The sequence below is a fragment of the Plectropomus leopardus genome, chromosome 2, assembly GCF_026936395.1.
Source record: "Plectropomus leopardus strain MGB_pleo_1.0 chromosome 2, ASM2693639v1, whole genome shotgun sequence".
NCBI lineage: Eukaryota > Metazoa > Chordata > Actinopteri > Perciformes > Serranidae > Plectropomus > Plectropomus leopardus.
Genome location: NC_142177.1, coordinates 38,790,627 through 38,808,016, shown reverse-complemented (window position 1 = coordinate 38,808,016; position 17,390 = coordinate 38,790,627). Strand labels below are relative to the sequence as shown.

At 38.7% G+C, this 17,390-nt stretch overlaps 2 protein-coding genes across 4 annotated transcripts in view; both read left to right on the top strand.

Annotated features, from left to right (window-relative positions):
• Positions 1 to 12,438, top strand: part of mtss1 (MTSS I-BAR domain containing 1) — a 69,257-nt gene extending 56,819 nt beyond the window's left edge. The window contains exons 11-15 of one of the 3 annotated variants that reach the window (XM_088070360.1): positions 816 to 992; positions 3,181 to 3,315; positions 4,372 to 4,522; positions 5,060 to 5,086; positions 6,042 to 12,438. In XM_088070360.1, coding sequence (XP_087926486.1) covers positions 816 to 992; positions 3,181 to 3,315; positions 4,372 to 4,522; positions 5,060 to 5,086; positions 6,042 to 7,114 — 1,563 coding nt within the window. In that variant the 3' untranslated portion in view covers positions 7,115 to 12,438. The remainder of the gene's footprint in view (positions 1 to 815; positions 993 to 3,180; positions 3,316 to 4,371; positions 4,523 to 5,059; positions 5,087 to 6,041) is intronic. The other 2 variants (XM_088070348.1, XM_088070354.1) reach the window with 2 other exon arrangements.
• A 136-nt stretch (positions 12,439 to 12,574) lies between these two features.
• LOC121960546 (E3 ubiquitin-protein ligase TRIM35-like) lies at positions 12,575 to 15,698 on the top strand. The gene is made up of 2 exons (XM_088070366.1): positions 12,575 to 13,597; positions 13,713 to 15,698. Exon 2 carries the CDS (start codon positions 13,730 to 13,732, stop codon positions 15,101 to 15,103), a length of 1,374 nt encoding a protein of 457 aa, XP_087926492.1. The 5' UTR covers positions 12,575 to 13,597; positions 13,713 to 13,729; the 3' UTR covers positions 15,104 to 15,698.
• The last annotated feature ends 1,692 nt before the right edge of the window (positions 15,699 to 17,390 follow it).

Sequence of the window (17,390 nt, the reverse complement as noted above, 5' to 3'; positions counted from 1 at the left end):
GCTTGATGACATTTACTTTGTTTTGTAGTACTTGTCACATACATGTGATACACTCGCGCCCCCATGCACAACGCCATCTCCATACAAAAATCGCTTCCCAGTTTGGTGTGAAAGAACTGAAAATGTCATTAAACTTGCACTTAACCTGATTAAAAATGTAATATAACCCAGTAATGCAGTAACTTGACCAATAATGTAATAAAATATCTTGAATGATATTATATGGTGTTACTGATAATGAAATAATACCTTTCTGGTGGAAAAGAATTTGAAATTTACAACCGTTTGCAAGTGGTAGTACTGGTGAGATACCGTATTTTCTGATAAGGTAAAGTTTGCATCACTTTGTGTTGTGAAATAAATTCCCAAGAATATTATAAGGAATTATGGTAAAAATGTCACTTCTAGTTAGGACATTTTATTACGTTATTGGTCAGATTATTTCATGATTGCATTTTACGTGCAAATGTTATTACATTTTTAGGAAATTAGTACATTATCAGGTGCTACAAAGAATGATTAAGTGTCCACATACTTTTGGCCATGGTCTGTACATCAGCGGTACTCAGAGAATCATCTTATATTGGCCAGAATCAATGAACGTGTGTCTTTAAACTGAAATTACACTAAAATGCATATTCATTTCAATATGTTAAAGGTACAAAATTACACTTCCACACACACACTCTGAGCCCTCTCCCGGCTCGCCGCCCCGCACTCTTTAAAATTACACTTTTAGTTTTGAGGATTTACAAAATAAAAGCTTTTCACCGTGACAAGGACTACACAGCGCTCTCACCCTCTCCTGTGTGTAGCGCTGCTCCTCCCCCTATCTGCTGATTGGCTGTGATGAAACCGGGCGGTCCCTCAGCGAAGGGAACTCCCCCTCTCGCCTCGGTCGTCAAGGCAGCCGTGGTCGCTACGGTTACGCTGCCGGCCATGGCCACCAACCCGCGCTGAGCCGCCGCGTTAGCCGCAGGGATATGACCACCGTGAGAAAAAAACTACAACTATTATACCCCCCCAACCCGAGTACCGTCCTGTGTTGTTCCTCCATCGGTCACGTGATCTCCTGCTGTTTTACCGTTTTATTCCACGTGTTTTCCATCAGCTCACACTGATTTTACACCTTCGATTCACCTTTTCATGTCTCCGACTTCATCCGAATGTCTCAGGTTGAGCCTCATATTTCTGTATACCAGCTCTGCTTTCATCTCATTAAAATCTGGAGAAGTTTTCAGGGTTCCCACAGTCATTTTCCAGGCCTGGAAAAGTCGTGGAACTTGTAAAAAATCAATGAAAGTTTTGGAAAAATCATGTAAAATGCGTAACAAGTTAAATACAATGATGTAAAATGACATCAAATTTATTTTCTGTAGCTGACAACGTTACGAAGCTCTCCCTGCGTTTCGTCTCTCCCTCATGTATGCCCACTAGATGTCAAATAATTTTTTAAGCACTTTTGACTGATGGGCATACAACTTTAAAAGACTGTATTTTGCATTTATTTTACCATATTGCCCACGACATTGAAAGACGTGTTTTCTTTTAATTTTTGGGAATTTCTTTCCTTCTTTTTTTTTTTTTAATTTGGCAATTTTTATAGTAATTTTTAAAGTTTGTTTTCTGTTGAATTTGTTTGGTAATTTTTTAAAACTTTTGCCTGTGTTTTATTTTTGAAAGGCATGTAGAATGACACTATTTATAACAGTGTTATGTTATTTATAATTTATTATAAATTATTATAATATAATATATTATTATAATTTATAACAGACTATAAAACAGATACTCTAAAAACAGAAATTATCGTTGAGTTTTCAAATTTCTGATGGTCCTCGAACACATCAGGTGGGATGCACAAATTATGTATAAATATAGTTTAAATGTCATATGTTGAAAAATGCCCGGCCAAGTGGGGCAACAAAAATAAATGTATTTTGGTCCTTGAAAAGTCATGGAAAAGTGTAGAAATTTTGTCCATGACAACCTTTGGGAACCCTGAGTTTTGGAATAATTCATAAAACTTTGTGTATTTGTGTGTTTGTGTGCTCACATGTGCAGTGATTTGTTTTTTTTCTGTTTGCCTGGCTGTGTGTGTGTTTATCCTCTTTTAATGTAACGTCTGTTTGTATCTGTATGTCTTTGACTTTTTTGATACATCGTGTTTGTCTTTCTGTACATTTTGGACAAACAGTTAAATATATTTTTAATTAATGTAAACAGTTAAACCTGCAAAGTTTAATTTTTTTTAGCCCGCAGTTTCCAAATAACGCCTTACTCTTAAAGAGTAATTCATTACTTCAGGTTGTAAGGCGTGCCGCAGAATGCACACACTTAAACACACACTTAGCGCCACACACATACTTTCATATACTGCACACCCCAGTGAAATTTAGGGGAGGTTTGAATATTACGTTCTGCCCGAGCCTGCTCAGAATCATATTTTCACTGTACTGTTTAGCTGTAAAATGAGAAAGTCTGTGACTTTCTCATTTTACAGCTAAGTCCCAAAATCCTAGAAATTACTTAAATTTTAAGAAATGTTTTTAAAATCTTAGAAACATCAGAAAATCCCAGAATCAGAAGAAAATAAGATCAATGTCTTAAAATCAAAGAAATGTCCTAAAATCTGACAAAAGTCCCCAAATCCTAGTAATTAGCTAAAATCCAAGAAATGTCCTTAAGTCCTAGAAACATCATTAATTCTAAGAAATGTCCTAAAATCCAGAAAATGTATGAAAATCAGAGAAATGTATGAAAATCCCTAAAATGTCCTAGAATCCAAGAAATATCCTTAAGTCCAAGATATGTCCTAAAATCTTAGAAACATCTAGAAATGTCCTAAAATTTTAGAAACATGTATGGGGCCCCTGTGTCTGGCCCTTGGCCTCCTGTCATTTTGCAAAAGTGGCCCCTAACCAAAACAAGTCGAGTAACGCTGACAAACGTCTTTTCGGTGATTTACTGAACCACAGACTGTAACAGAGACTCGTTTAGTGGACCGAGGATTTCCCCTCAGAGGGACCCGCAGTTTTAGGACTAAGAATCACAGTATTAACAGTATTAGTGTGTAAATCTGGCGTTGTTTTTGTACCTGCCGTCTGTGTGCGTCACACTGTGGTTAACGCTGACAGCACGTGTTCGTTAAACTGACTCTGACGGGTTTCTTCATGACAGGATGCAGTCGGCTCCACCAATCAGCTGGTTCCTGGAGGGAGCGGAGGAGGGGCCGAGAACGGCCTGTTGGCCCCCCCACACATCGCCTACTCACACCATGGAGAGAGAGCCCGAGCCATGTCTGCGTCTGGGAAGGTAACACACACACACACACACACACACACACACACACACACACACACACACACACACACACACACACACACGTTAATGTGAGAAAATAAACACTAAAAAGATATCAGAAGTATGACTGACTGCTGCTTGATCCCAAAACTTTTTTATTTTTAAGTGCAACTAAACAAATGTGAAAACTGATTAGAAATCTTTAGCAGCAGAGGAGGACACATCGTCTTGTCTCATGTCCTCTCCTCATTCCTCGTCTTCTTTCGTCTCCACTCTTGCCATGTCTCCTCTCCTCTTTACCTCCTTGTCCTCCTTGTATTTTTATGCACTTTTCGGTCAGAGGGGGGCGTACAATTATAAATGGTTGTATTTTGTATTTATTTTACCACAGATTTTTAAAGGGTTTGTCTTATCTGAAAAAAGGACTTTTGTAAGGAAACTTAAAAAAAGAAAATAGTGATTTTTTTTTCTTTCTATTTTCTTTTTACTGATGTGTATACAAAAATTAAATAGAAATAGGAAATGTTTTGTTTTTGTCTTTTTGTAGAAAATGGGTCAGAAAGGTATGTTTTCTTTAAAGAAGTTCTGATGGGGTTTTTGGCAATTTTTATTCAAATAAAACTTAAACAATTTGATTTTCTTTCTTTCTTTTTTTGTTTGTTTGTTAGAGTTGTTTTTCTTAAGATTTTTGAAAGGCATGTTATTTTAAAAAATCACTAAAATAACAGCATTTATCACAGCCAGAAACTACAAAGAGAAAATTATTGTTGGATTTAAAAGTTTCCGACAGTCTTTAAACACATCATGTGAGATGCTGAAATTAAGTTTGATTTTTAATCTTATTTGTTTCAAAAATTTCAGACAAGAGGCACAAGAAAAAAAAATGTGTTGGGTCCTTAAAAAGTCATGGAAAAGTTTTGAAATTGTGCCCATGGCATTCGTAGGAACGCTGCTCTCCTCTTTCTATTTCTCTCTGTTAAAACGTGTTGTGCTGTTTGAACAATTAAAAATGAAACATTATTGTACTTAATTTTTGCCCTCACCATCTTCTGTCTCTGTCTCTCTCAGTCTTGCTCGGCCCGGGATCAGCTGGCGTTGACGTTGGGTGCGTTGAATTCGGACGCCCCGAGGAGCAGCAGGGACTCTCTGCACTGTTCCAGCGGCTACAGCACCCAGACCACCACCCCGTCCTGCTCTGAGGACACCATACACACACACAGTGAGTACATAACGCACACACACACACACACAGTTAGTACAGACACACAACTGTAAAAATCCAAAACCATTTTGTTTTTTTCCTTAATAAGGCTCATAGTGTTAAACAAATTGATTTTCATCAAAAAGATGTTTCCTGCTAAATCCACAAACCTGAAAAGATGTGAGTGAGCTTCAGATTATGCTCAGCCAACCAGAAACTACGAGCTGTCTGACTTAAAGCAACAATCTGTGATCCAAAAAAAACTAAAGATCCAGCTTCACCGACAAACACGAGTGTGGAAAAAGAGACTGAATCTTTTTTACTCGCTCACGAGCTCTGACTTCTACACATCATCTGTGTGACTGACCCTCTCTGCTGTCTTCTGTGTTTTAATGATATTTTCTGTTCATGTTTGGATGAAACTGACTCTCTCTGTCATTTACTCGTTTCTTCTGTATTTCTGTGTGTTGCTGGTGTTTTTCTCCTCTCTGGTTCTCTGTTGTTCTCTCAGTAGTTTTGTGTTTTCTCGGCTAAACTTCCTTCCTTCTCTTCCAGCTGTAAAGAGAGATCCTCCCCTCTATGGTAGGTCTCCATCTTCTTGTCTGTTTATCTGTCCGTCTGTCTCTGTCTGTCTGCCTGCTTTAACTCCCAGTGAGGGTTCGACTGCATGTCATCACGTCTGCATCAAGCTTTACGATGAAAAATGCTCAAAAATATATTTAAAAACTAAAAAAGAGTAAGTCTGACCTAAAGCCTTCAAAGCTGCCACGCTAAACGAGGTCTGTCAGAACTGTATATGAATGTGTTCATTTTTTGTTTGTTTGTTTGTTTGTTTGTATAATTAAGTAGAAGTTATCCAGTTTTATTGTGCTACAAAGATGAGTGTGCATCTCCTAAATGTTCACACACACACACACACACACACACACACACACACACACACTGTCTTCATGTCACTGATGTTAATATTTGCTTCTGCTGACGTCTGTCAAATGAGGAGATGAAAACACTCAAATATCATCAGAATATTCCAGAAAAACAGAAGTCATTGCTGTATTTTAGTACTTTTCTTGGATTTTAGGACATTGCTGGGATTTAGCATGTTTCTCAGATTTTAAGACATTTCTAGGACTTAAGGACGTTTCTATGATTTTAAGACGTTTTTGACATTTTATGACATTTCCAGGACTTTAAGACATTTCAAGGGTTTTCAGACTTTTTTAGGATTTTAGGACATTTCTAGTAGTTTAGGACATTTCTTGGATTTAAGCACCTTTCTAGGATCTTAAGACGTTTTTCGAATTTAACAACATTTCCAGGACTTCAAGACGTTTCTGAATTTTAGGATATTTCTTGGATTTTTAGTACATTTCTCAGATTTAAGGACATTTTTGGGATTCAAAGACATTTATAGAATTTGAAGATGTTTTCAGGACTTTAGGACATTTTGGGACATTTGTAAGATTTTAGGACGTTTCTAGAATAACACAAGTCTGAATGCGGAGCAGCAAATAATACTCTCTTTGTCTTTCTCTAGTTGACTACGAGTCCATCTCTCTCCATGGAGACGCCGACTCCATCTCCTTACATCACCTCTCCCACGGCAACAGCCAGTCAGACTTCGACAAGTCCTCGACCATCCCGAGGAACTCCGACCTCAGTTTCCAGTACAGGAAGTTTGCTCAGTCCAAGCGTCCCGCCTCTACCGTCAGCCTGCTGGCTGAGCCCGAATTGACCGGCAGGTCCGCCCGCCAGCTGCCGTCCCACACGGCAACCATCCGACGCAAACCGTCGTCCAAGCCCCAGTATCGCCGGGGCACAATCAGCGGGGGGGTTCCCATCCCCATCAGCACCCCGCAGGTTCCCCTCAAGGCGCTGGCAGGAAACGGCGGCAGCGATGAGAATGTTTTCACGGCGCCCTCTGCAGGAGGAGCAGGAGGCTTAGGTTACAGTAAACTCTGCACCTCCACGCAGAGCCTCAGTGCCTTACCTCCCCCCTCCTCGCCATACTACCAGCTGGTCCCAGGTCAGATGCCCATCCCGGTGCCTGTTCCTACTGTTCCCTCCCTGCCACCAGAGGGCAGCAACGCCAAACAGCAACAACAGAGACAGTACCAGCAACCGCAGCAACTCAACCAACAACTAAATCATCAGCAGCAACGTACTCAACTACAGCAACACAACCAGCAACTCCAGATTCAGCAGCAGCAACAACATCAGCAGCAACTACAGCAGCAACATCAGCAGCAACTTCAGCAGCAACTTCAGCATCAACAATCACTGCTGCAGCAACCCCAGCAACTGCAACAAGACCAGTATGCGGAGTTGCTGAACCAGCAGCAGAAACAGAGGCTGTACCAGCAGCACCACCAGGCCACGATCCAGGCCTCCGCTACCCAGGGAGAGCCCTCCGTTCTGGGCCACGGCGCTCACCTCCAGCCCCAGGTTCCTCCGCCCTGCAGCCAGGACCAGAGCCCGGAGCTGCCGGAGCCGCCGCCCCCGGAGGGAGCGGGGAGCATGCTGACCCAGATCAGATTGGTGAAGCTCAAACGGACCCTCACCAACGATCGCTCCGCCCCTCTCCTGCCCCCTCCGACCAATCACAAATGATAGTTTTGTTTCCCTGCTGGTTAACTGTGTAGTTTAACAGCACAAATCAAACTCGCAGACTTCCCGTTCAGACTGCGGACCGATCAATCGCTGGAGCTGTGTCTTATTTTATTTTCTGCTTCCTTTTAGACCGTTTAGATTTGTTTTAAACATTTTTTGTTGTTGTTTCCTGTTGCAGCAACATCTTTTGCTCTTTTTTTTTTTTTTTTTTCGATTGCATTCGATTCGATTGCATTTCGATTGTGGACTTTTGTGCGACCCAGTCTTACAGGTAGAACTGTTGTTTTAGTTACTTCCTGGTCGAATGATCGACAGGAAACTGTCTCTTCAGTCCTGGGTGTGCTTGATTTGCCGGTTCGCCTGGACTCCCAGGAGGGTGGGGTTTAGTGACTCATCCTGCAGCTCCACTGTGGTTGAGCCACGGTGAGCGGAGGTTTTAACGAGCTGACTGTGGGTCCGTGAGCGCTGAGTGTTTGTTCCCGATCATCTCAAAGAGTCAAACTCACGACTCTGGAATAAACCCGGCTCTGTAGTTTGTAAATATGTGAGAACAAAAACAGCTCTGGGAGCAGCTGGGAGGTCGGATGTTTTTCTTAACGGCGCGTCGTCAGAGGTCACTTGCTTTCTTTGACCTGTACGGAAATTTGAACTTTTTCACAATTTCACCTTCAAACAGCAGCAGTGACTGTTGGGATGCCAAATGGTGCCGTTTAGGGCTCCTGTCTGTGGAGACGGATTAGAAATGTTCCTGTGTGCGAATGTGTAAATAATTAGTTGCTTAATGCAACAAATAATTAGAAGAAGGCAGTGATTTGTTGGCAACTTTTAGAGGCAACATTGATTTGGAGAAGCAGATTAGCAACAGCGAGAAGATTTCGGGCTAAAATAACGAAACTGTAAAGAAAACTAGCAGCTGCTGGTGACGTGCAGCTCTGTGACCGTTTGACTGCAGTTTTCAGCAATTACAGGAAACACATCGCCATGTTGGAAGATGTAACTGAACCCTCTGCTACCACAGAAAATAAACTTTATAGATGTAAGTTAATGAAAAAGAAAATCAGAGATTTACACACACAAGAGTTTTGAGGCTTTAAAATAGGGATGCACAATATTGGATTGTTTGTTGATATCAATATATCCACGAATACCTGAAATGATGTCTGAAATTTCATCAGTCATCAAGTCTCTTCTGTTGTGGAATTAACATCATATTAACCACACTCTTACGGCCGGGCTAACGACCTCGCCGATGACGTGCTTATATTATTGTGCATCCCTACTTAAAGCAGTTTTTTGATCAGGAACCCTTAAATTTGGTCTGTAGCTGTTGTGACTTGTACAGAGTTGGCAAATTATGTGACACTGTTTCCAAATTAATGCACACACATTTTGGACATTTCTCGTCACCTATTGGTCGCCATATGTACGAAAAAAATGTTAAACTGCTAATAAATAACAAGAATTGTCAGCACAATATTGCCGTGTGTTAATCAGTTTGAGAACAGTGTCTCCAAGACAAAGTTGTCTGTCAGAAAGCACTGATAAATGTGTTTTTGCACTATAAAATGTCCAGTTTAATGCATTTCTTGGTCACAGTTCTTTAAAAAAAATCTAAGTGTTCCTTATCAAAATATTTATGTTTTGTTTTTATTGTACATAATAATACATAATAGTCACTTTTTTTATTGGCCATAGACGTCCAGTATCAGTCAGGTCATAAATGACCCTGACTGAAAATATGTCCATAGAAACAAGTAATAATCAATGCATTTTCTTTATCAGATGACACAATTAATGCTGTTAAATTTGATCATTGTGATCATTTAAAAATGTAAGGGAGCTCATGTGTCCCTCAACTTTGTTTTCAGGGCTCATGCTGATATTTATTATAGATTTGTCTGCCAATTATTTGATCTTTATATTGTTTAAAATTTTTTTTAAAAAACCAATTAGACAGAAAAACTCCTATCAAATGTTATTGAAGTTTTAATTTTAGGAGGATTTTTTTGTAAATTTCTAACCTTTTGCTTTAGAATTTATAATTAATCCACTGCTGATTAATTATCTGATGATTGACTAATTGTTTGAGTTCTGATTATTCGTTTTACCAGTTTAAACAGACATTTTTACTCTTGACGTTACATCAGATTATAGTTTTTTCTGCAGGTAGACAGAGGAAGAGCTTTTAAATTTACTGTAAATGAGGTCAGGTTTAAAATTCGGTACTTTAAAAGGTACTGACCGAATTATTTTGGTACTTCAGATTCTCGTTTTGCACGGAGTTGGATCACAACATTACTAAACAACAAAACAGAGTTAAGTATCAAAGAAAAGGTACTGTTCGGTACTGGTACCAGTTTAAATATGACCGGTTCCCAACAGCTGTCAGTCCTCCAACATGGCGATGTTTCTTAACTTTTAGAAAAACAAACCTGTATTTCAGGTCTCTGATTTACCCTTCAAATGCAGAAATGTTAGTTTTCCTGTTAAAAAAGTTCACATTAAAAGAACTTGAGTGTCTTTTTGCTTCTGCACATACAGATCTCATATGTTTAATAAAGACAATGCTAGATTTTGTTGGGGTTTTTTTTTTGAGTGTTTAAATTCTGCTGAAGAATCACTAAAATTGTGTTGAGTCAGCATTTGAACTGACGATTCAGCAGATTTGCTTTCCTTAAACTGGAAATGCAGCCAATCAGAGTGCAGGACCGTGAGGAGTTTTAGTGTTTTCACGTGCAACTTTTAACTTTAAATTAATCTATATTTATGTACAGAGTTTGGTTTGGGCTCCGGTAGCTGGTTCTATTTTGGATCCTGTTCCAAGTCGGTCAAATATTTAGATCTTGAACTGTTCACCTCGTTAATGTTTTCATTCACGTTTGAGCTTTTGTTTTTCTTTTTACCTTCTCTCTCTTTTTTCGGCCGAGATTACATGGATAAAGATGTGATGACAGACGTCTAAATCACTGCAAATATCTCAGATATCTTCAGTGATCAGACAGAGACAGCAACAAGCCTGAATTCAATCAGCATGGCCTTTTAGGTTATTATAATTCTGCTTTCTTCTTCTTGAATTATACATATTGTTTCAATCATTAAAAGTTGCCTCTAAAAGTTGCCTGTTGAGTGTCGGAGCGTGTTGGGAAGCAGGGCCGTAGCTTCCACTGAGGACTGAGGTCAAACCCTCTGTTAATGTTTGAAATGACATGAGGTGGATTTTATTAGAGCTGCACATATTAGTTAGTTTTATTATTGATTAATGTGGCAATTTTGTCTATAAAATATCAGAGAATAGGGAGAAACAAAAGCCTGAGGTATATGTCTCATTTTGTCAGATCCACTTCCAAAGTCCAAATATTGTTTTTGTAGAAGAAGAAGACCAGGACTAAAAAGTGAAAATTTCCCACCTATTTTCTTTATTAAACAGAAAAATTAAACTGTACAGTTTTTGATTTCTGATGAGGATTAATTTATCTTGTTAACACATTTCATTCAAACTCGACAGAAACTAAATGAAGCTATCTGCTTCTCTTCTTGGTTCTCTAGTTAGTTTATTCACTGTTCCAATGATCACAAGCTTCAGTTCGGTCTAAATAAATCCTTAATTTACAGCGTTAAATGTAAAAACATGCCGTTTTTCCTCACAGTCTTTCTCTGCCTGCTGGCCGCCGGCTGTTTACAGTCATGTAATTTCTTTATCCACCACTAGGTGTTTTGATGTCTTTCAGCTCAGCTGCCTGTTTCACCTGTTGAGACCAGAGACTGAGCTCTGGTGGTGCCTGCTGTGCACTACATACAATGAGTTTATTAGCCAGAGTGCCTGTATTTATGAATAACATGGTATACTGTGATACCGTCTAAGTCTAGTTTTAAGGTAACATTATGTTACTTACGTACAGGCGTCATATCAAAACATTAATGCGACATATTTACATCTGTTATGTCATCTCAAAAGTACTTAGTTCTGCCTAAACCTAACCACGACTATGAAACAATGTTAACACGTTTTAAATTCAGTTTGTTCAGAAAGAAAATTTCCACAAAGTAACACCATTTTTATTATTATTGAAGCATGAATACAAAAGCCAGGAAGAGCCACCAGTAAAGACCGCAGACTGAGCTGTGGTGGTGCATGCTGTGCACTACATACAATGATTTAGATAGAAAGAGCGAGAGTGTCTGTATTTAATCATGCAAATTTCTCGCTCAAATGGAAAAATTTCAACACATGCAAATATGCAGTAAGCGAGAATATTGTGCTTCTCATATCTCGGGTCGCGTCATTTGCACCACCCGGCACGAATACCCACCTGTTACCCACCTGTTCGAGTCTTTGCATTGACTAAATTGACAAAAAAATTGACAAAATCTCACATTGTGTTCAGTGCGACACACCTAAAGAAAAATAGCAAATATATTTATTTGAAAAGATTCAAATCAGTCATTTTTGCCTGTTTCACTTTAAAATTTAAAAGTTTAAAAGTTTTTTCACCCCTACATTTACACACCAAAATCACATACCTAAATGTGAAGAGAAGCTGATATTGCACAAAAATAACATTTACAGAAAACACAAAGCAGCAGTGAAATGCGTGAAAATAATTTTGTGATTTTCTTAAATGCTCATAAAACTGAACAGGATTTGATTGGTGGCTCATCGTATATTTAAAGTGTGTGGGGGGGCTCAGGACCTCAGTGGGGGTTTTGTAAATCCTGGTTACGGCCCTGCTGAGAAGCTGCAGAGACCTGCTGCATTCTGGGAAACGCAGTCCTGTCTCTCCTGGTCTGTTCTGAAAAACTTTTCTGTGTATTTAGAGACTTCCTGAAGCTGATTTGAGTGTTTATATTGTTAAGCTGCCTTCTGATATTCAATTGATTGATTGATTGATTGATTGATTGATTGGACCCAACAGGCCCCACAGCAGTTGTGTGTGTGTGTGTGTGTGTGTCTGTGTGTGTGTGTGTGTGTGTGTGTGTGTGTGTGTATTAGTGCTTCTGTTCCTGGGAGAAATCTAAATCTATATATAAAAATATACGTACACATATCCTGATTGTATTTTTGTTGATTTATTGATCAGACGGAGTGATCAGATGTGACACGTCGCTCGTCATATTTTTGTAGAAAAGCTTTAAAGGAGGAAACCCAGTGAACTTCCTGATGTTTCGGGATCTGACGCCTGATTGGACGTCCAGCTGTCGAGGAGCGGACGAAGGACTAAACGTACGACATGAACCAACAGAATGTAGAAATGTTTCGTTCTTCATCTTTTGACGTTCGCTGTGGGATCAATAATAATAATAATAATAATAATTGATTCATCGAGGCTGGTGGTTCTGTTTTTGTTTTTTTGTGTGTGTGTCCTGAATTTATTGTCACTTCACAGCCGGAGCAGTTAATATTTAGAGTTTACCGGTTAACAATAACACAAAACCATCAGGAAACGTTTCAGCCAAAGAGCTGATGGCTAAAGAAAAATAATCTTGTCCTATTATACCCATATTATACCCCCAAAATCCTGAAAAACCTGAAAATATCATGGAACTAGTGAAAATCATTGAAAGTTTTGGAAGAATCATGGAAATATACTGTGTATAATAAATTAAATGTAACATTCAACAGTGAACTTATTCTTTGGTTCTGCAGATGTAACGTAGCTCTAGTTCGCGTCAACGTGAGACGTTTCGGTCACATTTTTTTTATTTGTTCATCATGTACGTTTCCTAATTTTCCCTCCCGTCATGTACGCCACGGGACCAGTTAAATCATTTTTAGGCACGATTTGCTCAACAGAAAGGGCATACAACTTTTACAGGCTGAAGTTAGTTTTTATTTTATCACCACTTTATAAAGAAAACAATCCTCACAAACCAACAAAGGCTTCTTTTTTTTAAATGGCAATTTTTCTACTTTTCTTTTATTTATTGGATCATAGATACTCGACAGGAGGCCAGTCGCAGCAGCAGGACATTTCTAAGATTTTAAAATGTTTCTCCGATTGTGTTATCTCATTATATAGGATTTTAGGATGTTTTTAGGATTTTAGGACATTCGAGGTTTAGCTGGGATCTCTGTCGGGGTTGTCGAGGATCCTCCACTGGCACTTTTTTTGATAAACAAGCTTTATTTTTAATGTTTTTTTATGCACTCTGGCTCCTTATGTTTACTAAAAGTGCAAAAACTATTCCCAGTGTGAATCACTGTTTTTAGTGAGTTAGGGTGCTGGGTGGCCATTTTCTATCAGGAGGCAGGATTTGGCCCATGAGTCATAAGTTGAGTATGTTCACAGTTTCTAGAGGACGAGCAACGACAGGTGAACAAAAGGAAATCATCAATATCATTAAAGCTCCACCTCTCTCACCTGAGACAAAACCAGGAAACACGAAACAGAGTTTGTCATTTTGAGGAGAGCTCAAACTGACGACGTCTACTAAGACAGGACAGAAAACTACAACTTCAAACAGCTGAAACTCAACACACTAAAGGTGAGTTTTAACAAACACGACTCAAAATTAATGTAACTTTGACTGAACCTCATACAGGGGCGAGGTGAGCCATCAGAGATTAACTGTTTCACTTTCTGTCTGACTGTGTTTTCAGCTGAACTCAGAGAGAAAATGTCTTCCCGATCAGAGGAGGATCTCTCCTGTCCTGTCTGCCATGACGTCTTCAGAGACCCTGTCGTCCTGTCGTGCAGCCACAGCTTCTGCAGAGCCTGTCTGAAGGACTGGTGGAAACACAAACCAATACGGGAGTGTCCACTTTGTAAGAGAAGATCATCAAAGTCTGAACCACCTTCTAACCTGGTGTTAAAGAAGCTGTGTGAGTCCTTCTTACAGGAGAGACATCAGAGAGCGTCAGAGGCTCTCTGCAGTCTGCACTCTGAGAAACTCAAACTCTTCTGTCTGGACCATCAGCAGCCGGTGTGTGTCGTCTGCAGAGACTCAAAAACACACAACAACCACAGATTCAGACCCATTGATGAAGCTGCACAGGAGTTCAAAGAAGAGCTGCAGAAATCCTTGAAGCCCTTACAGGAGAAACTGAAGCTGTTTGAACAAGTGAAAGGAAACTGTGATCAAACAGCAGAGCACATTAAGATCCAGGCTCAACGCACAGAGATGCAGATTAAGGAGCAGTTTAGGAAGCTTCACCAGTTTCTACACGAGGAAGAGGAGGCCAGGATCTCCGCTCTGAGGGAGGAGGAGCAGCAGAAGAGTCGGAGGATGAAGGAGAAGCTGGAGGCTCTGAGCAGAGAGATAGCAGCTCTTTCAGACACAGTCAGAGACACAGAGGACGAGCTGAGAGCCGAAGACGTCTCCTTCCTGCTCAACTACAAGGCTGCAGTGGACAGAGTCCAGCAGCGCCCCCTGCTGGAGGATCCACAGCTGCTCTCAGGAGCTCTGATAGACGAGGCCAAACACCTGGGCAACCTGTCCTTCAACATCTGGAGCAAGATGAAGGACATGGTCTCCTACAGTCCTGTGATTCTGGACCCAAACTCTGCTCATCCAGAACTCGTCCTGACTGAAGATCTGACCAGATTGAGACGAGGACCGAGACAGAAGCTTCCTAAAAACCCAGAGAGGTTTGATTTCCTTCACTCTGTCCTCGGCTCTGAGGGCTTTAATTCGGGATGTCACAGCTGGGACGTCGAGGTCGGAGACAGTATTTGCTGGTTTCTGGGTGTCGCAGAAAAGTCTGGACTGTGGAGAATAGGATTCTCTAACAGTAAATATAAAGCCTTCGACCCATCGACCAACCAACCAGTCCTCCTCCGAGTGAAGAAGAAGCTCCAGAGGATCAGAGTGAGTCTGGACTGGGACAGAGGACAGCTGTCGTTCTCTGATCCTGATACTAACACACACATACACACCTTCACACACACTTTCTCTCAGAGGATGTTTCCATACTTTAAAAACAGCGATGAATTCCCCATTAAGATTTTACCAGAGGAGGATGATGAAGATGATGAAGACGACAGCGGCTAGAGTGATTATTGACCGTCATCATAGGCATAATTAGGATGATGATTAGGTAGTGCACAAACAGCAACCGCTGCTGTATCAAATACAAGTTGTCTCAAAATTCACAGTCAGTCTGGAGAACTAAAGAAGAACAGCAGAAAACCTGAGAAAAACACGGAAAAACTGTAACGATGAAAATAATTTCTATTTTATGTTCAAACATTTTTTAAATTGTTGCTGATTCAGGAACTGAAGCGTTCTCTGTCCTGAGCGGCGGCAGGTTAGGTGAGTCATCACAGTCTAAACCAGTGATACCAAACTTACGGCCCACGGACCAAATCTGGCCCTTGGAAGGGTGCCGGGTGGCCCCCCCAAATATTTTCTAATTCACAATTTCAAAAAGTGATTCATACTGGGATTTTTCTTTGTACTTTTAGTACACATAAGGTACTAAAGTGAACAAAAGAGCATCAAAATAAAGCTTGTTTTTCAAAAGAAGTGCCAGTAGAGGATCCCCACAACCCCCGACAGAGGTCCGAGCTCAGGCTCTAATGTCCTAAAATCCTAGAAATGTCCTAAAATCCCAGAAATGTCCTAAAATCCCAGAAATGTCCTAAAATCCCGGAAATGTTCTAAAAAAAAAAGAAAACAAATCTATGTTGAAATCAGCAGAAGGAGAGCTGGTTAACAGTTCACTGAGGTTTTAATAATTATTCAGTAAAAATGAGCATTCTGCAAAGGTCAACTATAACATCCTCATAATGTGCTTTTGGCATGCTTAAATTTTGGCATATTTAGCATGTGCAAGAGAAAAATGAATAAACAGAGAATTAAAACTTAAATTAAAATGCATATTTTATTGAATGACTTGCTTTGTGTGCATGTAGTATGAGTTTAGTTTTTCTGTAAATAAAACTTTTGAAATGTTTTTATTTTTTGAAGGAGATTTAAAAAATAAGGAGCAGAGATACACAGAGGTTTAAGATAATTGGTTTATTGTTGAGTATTTGAAAGCAGGTAAATTTAATCATGACAGTTTACTTTTTCAACTGAAAATGAAAAATGACCCAAATTAGCAAGAAGTTAGTGAAAGTTTGAATAAAATTACCTAAAATGAGCACACACAAAAAAGCTAAAACAAAATAAAAAATAATGTATATAAATAATGATGATAGATATATGATATATGATGATGTTTTTTCTGTGACAACTAATTTTAGATATATAATTGTAAATGCAGTTTTTTTTTACCTGCTTATTTTACCATTTTCTAATGATTTTCTTCTCCCTTTTTGGGATAATTTTCAGGTCATCATTTACAGCTGTTTTTTGTTGTTTTTTACATTTTCAGCATATTTACTGTCAGATTGCTGTTTCCCTTTTTTCCCTGTGTTTTTGAAAGAAATCAAAAGTATTTGCTGGAGTTTTAATGTTTAATGCTTGTGTGAGTGCAACAATTGCACTTAAAGTAAGTCTTTTATAGTTCATAATTACAGTTCATAGTTATTTTTTTGTGTTAATGCAGTTTGAGTAATTTTGTTTCTATTCTGTATAATTTACTCTGTAATGAACATTTAATCTGTTGTTCTATTTTATTCTGTAACTTACTGTTATAGCTTCTTTTGAGGATTTTTTCTGTAAAACAATAAAAAAAAAAGAAAAATGGTGTGAAGAAGGAAACGTGTTCAGATTTATTGACTAATTTCAGCAGGTTCTGCTATGTTGAAAGTAAAGCCATTAATATTTTTTCTATTTTTTTTTCATTGTTGCATAGACATTTTTTTGCAGTGAGAGAAATTTTTGGATTAATTTGCTGCTGTAAGAACATGTTGGTGCTGTTAAAACCTCTTTCTTTATTTCTTCTGCGTTGTTCTTATTGTTGGTTTACTTTCTGTTTCATTATGGTTTTTAACCTTGGTTCATATTTATTATTACCACTGATTTGTTGTACTTTTATTATTATTTTTTGTGCTCTTTTCCTGTGAACAGCAAGGTGGGAGATAAATGCCGAATTACTGAATGCATAGTGGGAGGTGGTATTGCCATTGAATGGGGATTTAGTGTGTTGAAAATAATAATAATAATAATAATAATAATAATAATAATAATAATAATAATAATAATAATAATAATAATAGTAATAATAACTTTATTTTTATAGCACCTTTAAAAACACAGTTTACAAAGTGCTTTGACAAATAAGGCAAAGAAATTAAAACAATTTAAGTTATAAGTCATATTAGATAATAATAATAATAATAATAATAATAATAATAATAATAATAATAATAATAATAATAAACAATAGTAA

Excerpts from the sequence above, each read along its gene's own strand:
- LOC121960546 (XM_088070366.1), top strand. The coding sequence starts at position 13,730 with ATGTCTTCCCGATCAGAGGAGGATCTCTCCTGTCCTGTCTGCCATGAC.